The 16,327-nt window shown below is 41.0% G+C and overlaps 2 protein-coding genes across 3 annotated transcripts in view; both read right to left on the bottom strand.

Annotated features, from left to right (window-relative positions):
• The window catches only part of LOC117525954 (zinc finger protein OZF-like), a 149,576-nt gene extending 141,228 nt beyond the window's left edge, over positions 1-8,348 (bottom strand). For both annotated transcript variants that reach the window (XM_034187930.1, XM_034187932.1), the window contains exon 1: positions 8,134-8,348. In XM_034187930.1, the coding sequence (XP_034043821.1) occupies positions 8,134-8,320 (187 nt within the window). In that variant the 5' untranslated portion in view covers positions 8,321-8,348. The remainder of the gene's footprint in view (positions 1-8,133) is intronic.
• A 3,473-nt stretch (positions 8,349-11,821) lies between these two features.
• On the bottom strand, positions 11,822-14,917 carry LOC117525971 (THAP domain-containing protein 1-like). Its single transcript, XM_034187955.1, has 3 exons — positions 14,774-14,917; positions 12,795-12,990; positions 11,822-12,299 (listed from the first exon to the last, which is right to left on the bottom strand). The coding sequence occupies exons 1-3, from the start codon at positions 14,839-14,841 to the stop codon at positions 12,018-12,020; spliced, it is 546 nt and encodes a 181-aa protein (XP_034043846.1). The 5' UTR covers positions 14,842-14,917; the 3' UTR covers positions 11,822-12,017.
• Between the last annotated feature and the right edge of the window lie 1,410 nt (positions 14,918-16,327).

The following is a 16,327-nucleotide window of genomic DNA, read 5'->3' on the forward strand; positions in this document are numbered from 1 at the left end:
GAGACCTTCTTCAGTGTAACTGCAAATGACCAGAAACTACAAGTTTCAACACACTTCCCTTGCAAATGGATCAATGTCCAGATCCACAGAATTTATTTTCTTCTTCTTCTTTGTCTTTCGGCTGTTCCCGTTAGGGGTCGCCACAGCAGATCAATCGTTTCCATCTCACCCTGTCCTCTGTATCTTCCTCTGTCACACCAACCACCTGCATGTCCTCTCGCAGCACATCCATGAACCTCCTCTTTGGTCTCCCTCTTCTCCTCCTGCCTGGTGGCTCCATCCTCAGCATCCTTCTCCCTATATACCCTGGGTCCCTCCTCTGCACATGTCCAAACCATCTCAATCACGCCTCTCTGACTTTGTCTCCAAACCGTCCCACCTGAGCTGTCCCTCTGATATGTTCATTCCTAATCTTGTCCATTCTTGTCACTCCCAAAGAGAATCACAACATCTTCAGCTCTGCCTCCTGTCTTTTTGTTAGTGCCACTGTCTCTAAACCATACAACATAGCTGGTCTCACTACTGTTTTGTAAACTTTCCCCTTCACTCTTGCTGATATTCTTCGGTCACAAATCACTCCTGCCACCTTTCTCCACCCACTCCACCCTGCCTGCACTCTCTTCTTCACTTCTCTACCACACTCTCCATTACTTTGAACAGTTGACCCCAAATATTTAAACTCATCTACTTTCACCACTTCTACTCCTTGTAACTGCACTATTCCACTGGGCTCCCTCTCATTTACACACATGTACTCAGTCTTGCTTCTACTGACTTTCATTCCCCTTCTCTCCAAAGCATATCTCCACTTCTCCAGACTAGACTCAACTTGCTCTCTACTCTCACTACAGATCACAATGTCATCTGCAAACATCATAGTCCATGGGGAGTCCTGTCTGATCTCATCTGTCAACCTGTCCATCACCACTGCAAACAAGAAAGGACTCAGAGCTGATCCTTGGTGTAATCCCACCTCCACCTTGAATGAGTCTGTCATTCCGACTGCGCATCTCACCGCTGTCACACTATTCTTGTACATGTCCTGCACTACCCTAACATACTTCTCTGCCACTCCAGACTTCCTCATACAATGCCACAACTCTTCTCTTGGCACCCTATCATAAGCTTTTTCTAAGTCCACAAACACACAATGTAACTCTTTCTGTCCTTCTCTGTACTTTTCCAACAGTATTCTCAGAGCAAACATTGCATCTGTAGTGCTCTTTCTCGGCATGAAACCATATTGCTGCTCACAGATCTTCACCTGTTTTCTAAGCCTAGCTTCTACTACTCTTTCCCATAACTTCATGCTGTGGCTGATCAGCTTTATGCCTCTGTAGTTACTGCAGCTCTGCACATCACCCTTGTTCTTGAAAATAGGAACCAGCACACTTTGTCTCCACTCCTCAGGCATCCTCTCACTTTCCAAGATTTTATTAAACAATCTGGTTAGAAACTCTACTGCCATCTCTCCTAGACATTTCCATGCCTCCATTGGAATGTCATCTGGACCAACTGCCTTTCCACTCTTCATCCTCTTCATAGCAGCCCTCACTTCTTCCTTGCTAATCTCTTTTACTTCCTGATTTACTCTCACCACATCATCCAGCCTTTTCTCTCGCTCATTTTCTTTATTCATCAACTCTTCGAAATATTCCCTCCACCTTCTCAGCACACACTCCTCACTTGTCAGCACATTACCATGTGCATCTTTTACCACCCTAACCTGCTGCACATCCTTTCCAGCTCTGTCCCTTTGTCTGGCCAATCGGTACAAGTCCTTTTCTCCTTCCTTACTATTCAACTTCTTGTACAGCTCGCAATATGCCTTTTCCTTTGCTTTTGCCACTTCTCACCTTACGCCGCATCTCCTTGTACTCCTGTCTACTTTCTTCATCTCTCCGACTATCCCAAAATGTTTTTGCCAACCTCTTTCTCCTTATGCTTTCCTGGACCTCTTCATTCCACCACCAAGTCTCCTTGTCTTCCTTCCACTGTCCAGATGTCATACCCAGTACTGCCCTAGCTGTCTCCCTCACCACATCTGCAGTACTCTTCCAGTTGTCCAAAATTGCTTCCCCTCCAACTAGTGCTTCTCTCACCTGCTCGCTAAATTTCACACAACAGTCTTCCTCCTTCAGCTTCCACCATCTGATCCTTTGAGCTCTCACTCTCTTCTTCTTCTTCTTTACCTCTAAAGTCATCCTACAAACAACCATCCTATGCTGTCTAGTGACACTCTCTCCTACCACCTTACAGTCTGTGATTTCTTTTAGCTTGCATCTCCTATAAAGAATGTAGTCCACCTGTGTGCACCTTCCTCCACTCTTATATGTTACCCTGTGCTCCTCCCTTTTCTTAAAGTAGGTATTCACCACAGCCATTTCCATCCTTTTTGCAAAATCAACTACCATCTGTCCTTCCCCATTCCTATCCTTGATACCATATCTACCCATTACTTCCTCATCACCTCTGTTCCCTTCACCAACATGTCCATTGAAGTCTGCTCCTATCACCACTCTTTCATGCTTGGGCACACTCTCCACCACCTCATCTAACACACTCCAGAAATCTTTCTCCTTCATCTCACAACCTACCTGTGGGGCATATGCACTGATGATATTCATCATCACCCCTTCAATTTCCAACTTCACACTCATCACCCTGTCAGACACTCGCTTAACATCCAACACACTTTTAACATACTCTTCCTTTAAAATGACCCCAACACCATTTCTCTTCCTGTCCTCACCATGGTACAACAACTTGTACCCACCGCCGATGCTCCTGCTCTTACTTCCCTTCCACTTGGTCTCTTGCACACACAGTATGTCTACCTTTCTCCTCTCCATCATATCAGCCAGCTCTCTCCCTTTACCAGTCATACTACCCACATTCAAAGTCCCCACTCTGATTTCCACCCTTCTAGTTTTCTTCTTCTCCCGCTATTCGTGGCAACGTTTTCCTCCTCTTCTTCGTCGTCTTCGCCCAACAGTAGCCCAATTTCCACCGGCACCCTGTTGGGCAATAGCACCGGTGGCGGACGTTGTTAACCAGGGCCGCGACCGATCCGGTATGGGAATTCGATTGAGTCTGCATAGTTGGGTTGGCTTGTTTTACGCTGGATGCCCTTCCTGACGCAACCCTCATTTATTGGGACCGGCACTCAGAATGTACTGGCTGCACACCCCATCTTGCTGAGTTTAATCCACAGAATTTATTTTATATATATTAATTCAACTGGATTATTTTAAAATATTTGAAAGTCTGTTTGCATGAGGACTGTAGCTTTCAGCCAATCAATGAACAGTATTAATGGACATATTTATACTTCTGAGTAACTTACAACAAACGTGTGTCAACAATCACATAATGTACCTACAACTTATGTTTCACGTGTGTGGAACGTACGAGTCACACTCTGACATATGTTGAACATATTGTCCATGCCCAAAATTTTCAAGGTATTCAGCGCATTATGATGTATATCAGCATGCTTCAACGTACTCTTAACTTATACAAAACTTACCCATAACTTATTAGATGTACGCCAGCATTTTAATACGGTCGGCATGCACTGGCTAAATTGACATGGTGTGAGATAGTTTAAAGTCACCTAAAAAATAAATAATATGAGGGCAGCAGCTATTGGTACATGCACTGAACAAAAACATTTGTTTTTCTTCCAATTTTTCATGAGCTGAACTCAAAGATCTAAAACACTGTCTATATTACACAAAAGACCCATTTCTCTCAAATACTGTTCAGAGGTACATCTAAATCTGTGTTAGTGAGCACTTCTACTTTGCTGAGATAATCCATGCCACCTCACAGGTGTGGCCTATCAAGACGCTATGCAGTAATCATGCTGTCTACATGATTACTGCATAGGTGTGCCTTAGGCAGGCCACAATAAAGGGCCGCTCTAAAACTTTCAGTTTTATCACAGCACAATGCCACAGATGTCGCACGCTTTGAGGGTGTGCAATTGGCGTGCTGACTGCAGGAATGTCTACCAGAGCTGTTGTCTGTTAACTGAATGTGCATTTCTCTTTTAGATCCTTGAGTTCAGCTCATGCAAAATGGGAGCAAAAACAAAAGTGTTGCATTTATATTTTTGTTCAGTGCAGCTGAATAAAAGTCCCTTCTAGGGCTAGAGCTATTGATTATTTTAGTAATCAAGTATTCTATAGATTATTCTGGTGATTAATTGAGCAATCTGATAAAAACTACTTCTGCATTTTTAAACAACAACAAAAAAATCAGTCTGACATTTTGCTGAAATGGTGATGGGGTGTGGTTGTTTTGTTTTTTTTTCCACCAACTTTCAAAATTTAACCATTTTTAAGTTTTTTTTTTTTTTAGGTTGGTGGACTGGGTCCCTGTATGATTTTTTTTTTTTTTTTAATCCCTCTTTCTCTGTGATTCAGCAGATGCATTTCAGCTGGAGGTTGAACATGCAAGTCTCGCAGTCACTGTTTTTGTTTTTCTTTACCATGTTTGTGAAGTCTTGTGTGTTGCCCCAAAAAGCGAAAATTAAAAAGTGAAACAGTGCGAGTCTGAGCAAAACACAGAAGAAAGAGTGGACTTCTTTCAGAGACTGTTTTCCAGTGTGGCCGGGGACGGAATTGTGACTTGCCTGGTGTGAGGGGAGTGCTGAGCCCCTCACACTGGACAGAGAGAGACGGCAGCCGGCCACTGGGCGAACAACAAACTTCGACTGTGGGTACCCGGCCGCTGGGCCGATAGTCACTCCCCACATAGAGTGGACAGTGTGTTTTTTTTTTTAATTGACAAACATTGCCTCGCTTTAAATGCACAGTGAATCCATTTCAGATGATCAGCACGGACCGTCTTTCTCTTAAAAGGCTTTATTTTACTCTGTGTGTTGCGCTGGAAAGCTGTAGCTTTTGGTGCTATATTGATTAGCTCGACTTACACAGTTTATGTGCATGCGCTAGTCTTGTTTTTTTTCTGGGGACATTACAGCGCCACACACAGGCCCGGCATATGTACTACAACATTAAACGGAGCTTCAAGGCACAGAATTTGCCTTGAACATTTTTTGTAATCGAATTATTCGAGTTACTAAAATAATTGTTTCAGCCCTAGTCCCTTCAGTTGCTCCTTTGTTTGCACTCAGGGTCGCCACAGCAAATCTGAGGTGTATTTGCATGGTGAATTGGCACAAGTTTTACACCAGACACCCTTCCTGACGCAACTTCACATTACATGGAGAAACGTGGCAGGGGTGGGTGGCAGGGGCATCAAATATTTTGTGTCTGCTACCTACAACTTAATTTTAGGCATCCTATATATGCACACGGAGACAACACTTATTCAGGGACACCCACCTGTGAGTCGCTCTCCTTTTACAACCTAAAATTTCTTAGATTACATTGAGAAGAAAATAGATGACATTAGGTTAAATATATCCTAGCATGCCTTAATCCAGCCACTATTCCCTGTTACTGAGGTGGGTGCCATCACTGATATATTGCTGAGATTTAACAAATTTGATAGTATCTCATTAGGTGTGCTGACAAAACTTGTCTGCTAAAAGTATGACATACTTATTCAATCCTATACCAACAAAATTGTTTAAAGAGCGGTGGCCCACTCTCTGGCTTACTGTGTTGGAAATTATTAATCTGGGGGAGGTGATGGTTTAGTGGTTAAGCGTTTGTCTTGAGACTGGAGGATCCTCAGTTCAAATCCCAGCCTGACTGGAAAAATCACTAAGGGCCCTTGGGCAAGGTCCTTAATCCCCTAGTTGCTCCTGGTGTGTAGTGAGTACCTTGTATAGCAGCACCCTCACATTTGGGTGAATGTGAGGCATTACTGAGCTTTGAGTGTCTGATGTAGATGGAAAAGCGCTACATAAATGCCGGCCATTTACCATTAAGCTGTCACTAAACTCTGGATCTGTTGCTAATTGTTACAAATCTCCAGTGAATAAACCATTACTTAAGAAATCTAATCTCGACCCCAGTGTATTGAAAAAAAATATAGGCAGATATCAGATGTATCATTTTGTTCTAAAATTCTGGGGAAAAAAATGGTTTCACGGCAGCTCGTGGATTATTTTACTGAGAATAATCTCTCTGAGCTACTGTAGTCTGCATTTAGAAAATATCATTCCACAGAGATGGCACTCACTAAAGTGGTGAATGATCTGGTTGCAATGGCTTTGGACAACACTACGATTCTGGTGCTGTTAGATCTTAGTGCTGCGTTTGATACCATGGATCATCATATTCTACTCGACAGGCTGAAGAATCATTTTGGGATTACTGGGAATGCCCTTGCATGGTTGCCATCATACCTGACCAGTCATTCTCACTGTGTTTTGTACAATAACACCACCTCTAACCTTAGTGACATGAGATATGGGATCCCACAGGGGTCCATCATAGGCCCCCTCTTTTTTCCCCCTTTATATAGCACCCCTTGGGCATATATTGCGGCGTTTTGGAATTATCTTTCTTTGCTATGATGACGATACTCAGTTGCACATGCCGATAACTGCTGGTAATCTCATACACATAAAATCCTTAGAAGATTGCCTTGCCTCAGTGAAAAACTGATGTCTAGCAATTTCTTACTTTTAAACTCGGACAAAAGCGAAATGATGGTTCTTGTTCCAGTGAGACATCGGTATCAGTTTGGTCAATTAAGACTTCACAGATTCTACAGTCTCTACAGATTCTGTAGATTCTGACATAATGTGGTACCATGCTTCCTATCCTTTTAAATAAATTTTATTACCAATGAAAGAGATCTCTGACTCATCTTTATCTAAATTTTGGGTCTGAGTGAAGCTTAGCGCTCGTGGCCGGCGACCTTAGGTGTAGTATTTCTGACCATCTGATTCTGCTCTTTTTCTCTCTGTTCAAGGCACGAATGATGGACGGATCCAAACTGAAGGGCCCAGATGGACTGAGGTGGGCATTGCATCCTCAAGTGTGAATTTGTGTGGACAACCCCTGCCTGTGATGCTGACGCCTGTGTGGACTTATCTTCTTAATATCATGTTTGTTTTTCTATTTTCTGTTTCTTCAGCTTTGTGAAACTTGTGTTGGAATGGCCTAAGCAGAGGGTCACCCCTTGGAGTCTGGTCTGCTTGAGGTTTGTTCCTCAACATCATCAGATGGAGTTTTTCTTTACCACTGTTGCCTATGTGCTTGCTCTAAGGGGTTGGTAAGGTTAGACCTTAGTTGTGTGAAACTCCTTGAGGCAGCTTGCTGTGATTTGGTGCTGTAAAATAAATTAAAATGAGTGGGTTTGAACCAGGAACCTTCCGCAAGAAAACCAAGTGCACAAAGCATTTTGCCACCACCCCTGCCACTTGTACATAGCTGTATAGTGAACTTTTATTGATATGTACCGTCTCTCTCATTGGTCAGTATAGGTCACGGGATCATGAGGTAACGTACTTGTACATGTACCTGCTATTGAGACATAGATTCTTAAACTATGTTAACCACAATCACTAATCCTAAATCTAAGTCCCTGGGTGGCCTTAAGATTGGTTTAGATTTAAATAAATGTTAAGTCATACTGCTCTCCATTGTACACAGCACAATTATGGTGGAACTACAGAAGCGCCTCCATAAACGGACTGTATGCGTCTTATCACAACTTGATAAAGATGTTAAAGATGTTTTTAGGATTGTCCAAGTATGAGAGCAGTGCTGTCAAGCAGTCATACGGAAACTCATCTATAAATTTATGTCAAGGTTGGAGGTCTCCAGGAATGGCATGATCATGGCAGTGCTTGAATCCAGTATTTTTTATGTATCCCGAATTAGAAAACACACGTTTAATCTGGTACATGTCAGCTCTGGTCAGCTAGATTTTTTTTAAGGAGTCTATGGACCGGTAGGTATTGTTATTATGCTATGTAGTTGAGTCCGCAATAGAATATACTGATTGGCTAAAAATTCAATGACAGTGAAATGACTAATTTTCTCTGGGTTGTCACGTGTTCACTGGTTATGCGTACGTGGTAGAATTTTGAGTTATCAATACGGACTTTGTTTATAGCAGGATTACGATGGAGCCAGAATAGTGACGGCAGTAATTACAGTCCAGATACATGTAAATGCAGGGAAAATAATAAAATAATCAAACCTTTTTTGTCGTCAGAGTTAAAAGCAGCATCCAGTAGTTTTCTTTGTCGTTCGTTCTCCTCTTTTAAACCACCAAGTTCCTCCTCGTATTCTGCTGTTGTTCTTTCAAACAGCTCAAATATCTCTTCTTCATCATCTGCAGGTAGTCGCTGCTTCAGTAACGCTCTCAGAATCTGTACTTTAGACATCTTCACACAAAACCACAAACTGTTTCTACACACAAAAGGCCCAGTTAGCAGGCTAAGCTAACTCCGTTAGCTTTGGAAGCTATCGGCAAAGGAGTCAGACATCAAATATTAAGAAAACAAAGTTTTCGTCCTAGTCCAAATTCTCCCAAGATTCTTCAAGATTTGCATGGTTTAATCCAGCTGGTTATTAAAACTCATTTTCTGCAGAGTGACTCTGCTAACAAAGCTAACTCCGAAACGAGGGCGGACCATAGAGTTATAAACAAAAGACTAGAGGGCGCACCTACCACGTGACCCTGTGCAGACAAGGCTGCGTGGTCGCCATTAGTAAGGTGTTATGTCATTTGTTAAGGTTTTTTCTTTCTTTGTTTCTTTCGTTTTAAATGAGACATACAAAAAGTTACAAAGAAACGTTACAGAGATTTAAATACAACAGCAAAAACAACATACCGAAGAAAAGGTTAATTAAATAAACAGATCAGTAGGGATATATATATATATATATATATATATATATATATATATATACACACACATATACACACATATACATAAACAGCAGCTGGAGCAAAAAGGGAAACATACAACACAAGCCAGAAATCAAAACAACAAAAAAATTGCAATGTCAGCACTGAACTTATTAGAAGTCTTGCCAGTTTTAAGTGTTTTTTTTTAAGAGACAGAGGGAAAAAAAACATTTAAACTCATTTATGAAACAGTCAAAGGAGAGTTTTGTTTTCTCCACTTTCTACTGTGGATATGGTATTTACTCAAAAGTAAAATAACATTTACAATGTCTGAGACGGAGGGGTTTAAATTATCCATAAAAAATAGAATACTATTAGTATCAAAAGGAGGAATATCATTCATTTTTAGTGACAACCATCTTTTAATGTTAACCCAAAATCTTCTAGACAAAGGACAGAAGACAAACGTGCTCGATGGTCTCTTCATCCTCACCACAGAAAACACAAGGGTTAACATCAAAATTGAACCTTTTTTTGTTGTTGAAGAAAGGCAGCACTTGGATGAATCTGATTAAGTATTTTGAAATGAGTTTCCTTCACTTTAACTTAAACAAGGATTTTCTATTGATTGTGATCGCCAAAATGTTGTGGGGTTGCCATTTGTAAGTGGTCAAAATCATTTTTGCAGTCGGGTATACGTCACTTCCGGCAAAAATTAGGTGAGAATTCGTACTTCCGCACAGAAGCTTTATTGAAAGTTCAACTACAATTTGCCAGAAGGTACACCTGAGATGCAAGCCTAGATTTGATGTTTTGGTGAAAGAAAAATCCTTCTCGATACCACTTCATCATGAAGCTGTCTAACTGGGGATACAAAATGCAAAATATGCACTGTGCACAATTTCTCCAATCGCAGCCACAGAACTCTATAACTTCTTCTGGATTGTCTGGGTGTCTTTCCTCACTCTTCTTCTTGCACGGGCACTCAGTTTTTGAGAACTGTCTACTCCACACAGACTGAGCATAGAGTGCCATGCTGTTTGTATTTCCTCACAACTGATGTAAATAAAGTCCAAGACATATTCAGTGACTTGGAATGTTCATATATCCATCCCCTGACTTGTCTGAAGAAAACTGCCAATAAAACTACAAGTATTATGCCAAAGTGGCCCATTACTTATGCACCCCATCATCTTGGCTTTTATATTTTTAATTAATTCATGTCAAGTGGTAGAGATTTTCTTTGAGTTTAGGGACAATAATTTTACAATTTTTTTTATTTTTATCTTTTATTTGAAATGGCATAAATTAAAATGCGTGAAATACCAAGTGGCCAAATACTTTTGGACAGAACTGTAGTGTGCACATGTAGATGGCTTGTTTCCACAACAATTTTGACTAATAACAGAGCAGATTCTCTCATTTCCTTATTTTTGTTTTTCAGTTAATGTAACCTTCCACCATCCTAATCTATGTCTGCCATGATGAGCTATTTATTTCTTTCTTTTAGTACTTTGACACTTTGCCTTCTATTCTCAGTTACTCATCTTGCTGGGACAAATACTCAGTTCTCCTCAGCACTGCCAATATCATGCATCATATACACCCATGTTGAATTCAGAAATGTAACAGTTTTTGATTTTTTATGCTTCTAGTTTCATTGTCATATACGATGCAATGGTTACAGGTTTATGAATATTTTGTTAGACTTTTTTTTTCATTTGTGTTCACTTTTTCATTTAAACTGTAATGGAAGGCATGTCCATGATAAATGCAACAAAATTAGAATTTTGACTGTATTTCTACATGCTTTCAAATTCCCTTATTTTTTCCGTCAAGTCTCTTTCACTCTGTTCATCTTACATACAGTATTCATGTATATTCATTTCTATTTTCATTCACCTACTCAGTTTTTTTTATACATCTTAGTTTAAATTTTTCTGCAAAGATAAGGGTCCCTTCACATATAGTGTGAATTTGGTCAATTTGCGTATAACTCCAGGGCGACACACGGCGGCAGAGTTGTATGAGCGCACCACAAAACATGGCACCGACAGGCAGGCAGGCATGCACGACGCCGGTGTGACGGTGTCTGATGAGCAAGAACAGCAGCTCAGTGTGAGCTGCTGCAGCTGCTGGCATTGTGTTCCATGGGACGAGCTGCACCACATCACGCTGCTGATGTGGAGGAAAATGAAAAAACCAGCTGTATAATTAGTGAATATCCTGGGTTGATATAAATAATACATAAAGGGGAACACAATACAGAACCCTGCGGTTAAATACCCCTGGTTTAAAAAAACAACAACAAAAAAAAACCCTCATGGGATTTGAACCCGCGCACTCTGATTACCAGACAGACACTATCACTCAACACACACATAGACAAACACACATACATTTTGTGGGGGGAGCCGACACTGTGGCACGCCACATCTCAGCAACTCCACAGTCGTGTGGCACTTAGACAAATTTCATGCCTGCAGTCTGTTGTTGTGCCAAGAGTGCGACTGGCCACACCTTTTCCAAGTGCCATGCAAGCGGTGTTAGATGTTCGTGTGTGTCACCTGGAATTTGGCCGACACCTGCCATGAGAGGGTGCGATAGGTTCGCACAGCGCACACTGTCTTTCAGCTGCTGGTGTGTGCAAATAGTTGTAGCAACAGGATCACGAGGCGAGAGGCAGGAACAATTCCACACGTTTTGCATACAATTCCTGCTTTGTGCGCACTTCAACTAAACTTTGCACTATGTGTGAAGGGGCGCTAAAATACAGCATTCATTTTCAGGCTTATTCCCTCACACCTACACATACATAAAAAATGACAGTTGGATTTTTTTTGTTTTTAAATTACGATTCTTTAATCAACATGGATAAAAAAAAAATTAAGATATCTGGCTTTGGTTCATTCTGCCTTTTAATCGCTTGTAAATTTGGTACACTCATGAAAATATGCTGCTTCTACAATACACTACATTTCGTCCTCAAAATATGAAACATTCATGGACTCAATAAATTGGAAAAGCATTAACCATTAATTCCAGAAACTTTTTTGTCCTAATACAAGTTTAACCATGAAAAGTAATAAAACTTCCACAATATTGCATGATGGGAAAAGCCACATTTTATCTGTATTGTTCTCCAAAAGATTTCACTAAAAACTCTACATTCTTCAGATAATGTTATCAATTTGATAGCTCAGCACCAACAACTGAGAAAAGCAAATATGTCAGCGCATTGTATTACACTGTAGTGTGACTTTTTTACTTAATCGACGTGATTTTTGCTGCAGTGTCTTCACCTTCTTCTGGAGATAACTGATTTGGTCAAGAGCTACATCTAGTCTCCTCTTGAGCGTTGCTGTACATTGCGGCACAGCATAGCAGTGATGATAATTGATGGCAGATGACGTGGACAACTTTGGGGTGGCTGTGGTGTTTGCTGCCTCCACATTTGATGTTGGATGGACAAAGGTCCTCTCCTTTGGTGGTTTTCTTTGAGGTTTTGTAATCTGGAAGGCAAAATTTAACAATATATGTAATCTAATATACATTTAACCTTACAAGACATCACAAAGGAATTTTTTTTTTTGGGGGGGGGGGGGGGGCACTGATCTAATGATCCTTTTTATCTCTCAGTAGAATTTAAAATTGAATCATTTTCTTCATAATATTACAATTTTACACCACATTTACACATCACAAATACATTTTGCCTTGTATGTCATCTTATTAATCATGTATTTCAAAAAAGTAAATCAAAGAAAATTGATCAGTAATTAATAGATGCACTCAACATAACATGACTTAGAAACAACCCACATGAAGCAAACAGGAGAAGAAAGCAAAAAACAAAAGCTTCAAACTGTCATTTCTATTTTTTTTCTCTTTTTGTTTAATACCTCAGTATCCACTTAAAAAAAAATAAAAAATCAATAAGTAAGCAAATGTATTTTTACTAAATTATAGGGTAGGATGGGGGAAAAATAACACTGCAAAATGTATACCTTCTTCAAATGGCTCGGAAACTGAAAAATTGTAGGAACTGCATCTTGCTTCAAACGTGTTGTTTGGCCAGTGAGGTCAAAGCACTCTGCTTCAAAGTGGTCACAACAGATGACTGATCTACGTGTCGGTGTCCACCGATCCCGTTTCATGTTTGCAAGCCATACTGCAAGCACTTGTGGGCGGCTAAATGGGAATCTGCATACAGGTAAAACATGAAAATAAAAGAATAGTAGTTAGGTAAAGAAAGACAGATTTCCAAACTTCTTCACGTACATCTCCATATCAGTGGACAGCCCAGCCTTGGAGACAGCCAACAAAAGCTACAGATATCTGATGCTGAGATAGATGATGACTGGAGTGCAGTTTTAAGCAGAAATGAGGTGATAATCCATGAACCATGGCTAATGATGCATGCACAGTGAAGGCAGGACGGACCGATTTTTAGGGGGGACCGTTCGGTCGCCGACATCAGATTACAGGTACTAAACAACACGGTTTGCTGCAAGCTCAAACAATACGGCTGGAGTTTGCATGTCTGCTTTTATTTCATTACTGTCACAAGTGCCGATGTTATTGCTCAATCGCGTGTGGCTGAATGCCACTTGTCCCTCTAAGAAGCTGATGCCAACCATACAGGGGTCTTGTAACTGGTTAGCATACCAGAGTCTTGTTTGCGATTGGAATTAACCAGACAAACTGCTCCACCAAGTAAGAACGGACATGCACCACCACTCACAGAATCGAGGAAAAAAAGCTATCAATCTGTCAATCCTTTCCGTGTCTGGGTCGGGTGAGGGTTCCCGTGTTGAGTCACATTAAGCTGCAGGATCCACTCCTGGTGGTGTCCCACCGTCTCCACTAGGACTTTGGTTTCCCGGACGCTGCCTGGCGGGTCATGGGAATAATGCTGCCGGATCGCCAGTTGGCATCGTTTATGGTTGGAACTACAACTGTATTATAGCGTTAAGTTTTTCAATTTTTCCCAGGTTGACCAGAGAGACACATACTGTTCCAACAGTATCTGATAGTCTTCGAACCTCCAACTTTCATTCTTGATTAATGAAAATTAATTTTTCTCTCCCTCAGCCCCAACCAGTCCCAGCAGAAGACTGCCCCTCCCTGAGCCTGGTTCTGCTGGAGGTTTCTTCCTGTTAAAAGGGAGTTTTTCCTTCCCACTGTAGCCAAGTGCTTGCTCACAGGGGGTCGTTTTGACCGTTGGGGTTTTACATCATTATTGTATGGCCTTGCCTTACAATATAAAGCGCCTTGGGGCAACTGTTTGTTGTGATTTGGCGCTATATAAAAAAAAAAATTGATTGATTGATTCTTCGCAAATGCATTTGCTTTTGGCCGTGTTGCGCCAGTCCAAGAATTTCACCTCTCGCGGACCAATACGAATGCCCCCGGCTGTCCCTCTTAATCATGGCCCCAGCTCAGAGAAGAAAACCCACAAAATAGAACCGGAATCCTATTCTATTATTCCTAGCTGGGGTATTCAGGTGACCGGGTTTGCTTTGAACACTACAATTTTTTTCAAAGTAAACACTTCGGGATCTGCAGGACTCAGCTAAGAGCATCAAGGGGACACAGAGAGACAGGGGCTGGGACAGACGGCAGCTCACCTCACAGCGGGCTGTCAGCTCGATCCCGAGATCCAACTACACGCTTTTTAACTGCAGCAACTTTAAGATATGTTATTGGAGCTGGAATTACCACAGCTGCTAGCTGATAAAATACTGACCTAATAAATGTCTTAAAAGTTTAGGACCCCTTTATTTTGCCAAACAAAATTTGGCTCTGGCATGGCACTTGTAACTTTGTAGCTTGTGAAAAAGTGTGCAATTCATTTCATTCAATTTACATTTGTGGCATTTACACAAAGCTCAACATGTGGCTACACAAAAGCCTCTCCACTATCTAGGCCTAAGGGATAGAACTTCAAATTATCGTTGGTTACTTTCCATTTAATCATACTTACAGGTGAAATGTTCGTCCACAGCCTTTAAACTGGCGATTTTTACAGTTTACCGCTGCACATGCGGGCATTTTGCGGCAAAATCACGAAGATTAAACTGCGTGCAGCAGGGAGTTGTTAGCGTAACCGCAGATCGTTCGAGAAGCGGTACATGGGAGTGGTAATATGGCGGCCGCGCCGTGAACGCTTTCCGTTAATGCCCCTTACTGCCACCTGCTGGATTGGAGTGGAGATCAGAGGGCCGCAGCCAATATGTGGGTATACCTCCCCGTGGGGTGAGGTGGTCCTCTACAGTATACCAAAAATAAAAATGTGACTTTCTTAAGGTGCTTCCTGACAACATTGTTCATCTTGATGAGAAAATGTTTTGTGCAAAATTTGATTTAGAAACGATTATTGTAACCGCTGCCGGCACGAGGGGTGGAAATTGCAATGGTTGAACATAACCTGTTCAAAAATGAAATACAAATTGAAACAACAATCCGTTCTCCTTTAACTGACCATACAGGAGAGATTAAAAAAAAAAGTATTACATGTCACTGTCCACTTATTTGCAGAAAAAAAACAGTCATGGGGAGTGGAGTTTGATTCAAATTTACTTCACCTCCAGGAACTGACGTCAATGCCACTCAACAACTTGCAGCAGGTGGCGCTGCTGCTCATCCTTCGTTAGGATCTGACTGTAATCAGAAGTGGAAAACCTTGGTTTACAATAGGAATGATGAGATCATGCCAAAAGAAAAATAAACTGTATAGAAATGATCGCTTAAACACATCTTTTCTATAGGGCATTTCAAAATTGTTCATGTTCTAGTCAGTGTTACTCATGTTGGTCACTTTTTAACTTATTTTTTTGTTTTCTCTGTGTTGTATTTTATTAATGTCTTACTTGAAAAGCACTTTGTTAACTTTATTGTTCTTTTAAAGTGCTCTATAAATCAAGTTGAATTGGATTGGATATATATATATATATATATATAAAACGACTAAAGTATAACGACTTTGTTCCTTAGTTATTTGATTGGTGGCTTGTATGTCACGTGATATGGATCATTTGTCCCATTTGCCATTGTATTCCATTTGCCGTGCAAATTTGGTTCCATACGTTTTCTACCATTGAATGCTCACACTACTGGCAGTGGTGCCTAGCTTAAAAACAGAAAGCAGTGTTTGCTGAAGGCAGAGCCACGCAGGCCAGGTTGGTCCCACTGCTGCTCAGGAGGGAGGGGGCACTGGGGCTCCATTAGATGATACATGGGTGGGACAGAGCATCTTGGTCTCTCTAATGAGCTTTGGCGGACACTGGAGGACCGGGAAGGCCATAAGTCCCTTTTCCCTTGTTAATAAATTAATAACATATCAAATGACATGGATCTATTTTAGGTATTGTAGAAAACAAAGAATGAGTTTTTTCATTCGTGCAATGGAAAGAATATTTCATTTTGTGAAACATGGAATATTTCATTCAACGGAGATTGCACGAATGAAAAAACATGAATTATTTATATAAAATTTTCAAATTGAACATTGAACGTTGGCAATAGTAGCACCAGTGTA

The sequence above is a fragment of the Thalassophryne amazonica genome, chromosome 15 (assembly GCF_902500255.1).
Source record: "Thalassophryne amazonica chromosome 15, fThaAma1.1, whole genome shotgun sequence".
In the NCBI taxonomy this organism is placed as follows: Eukaryota; Metazoa; Chordata; class Actinopteri; order Batrachoidiformes; family Batrachoididae; genus Thalassophryne; species Thalassophryne amazonica.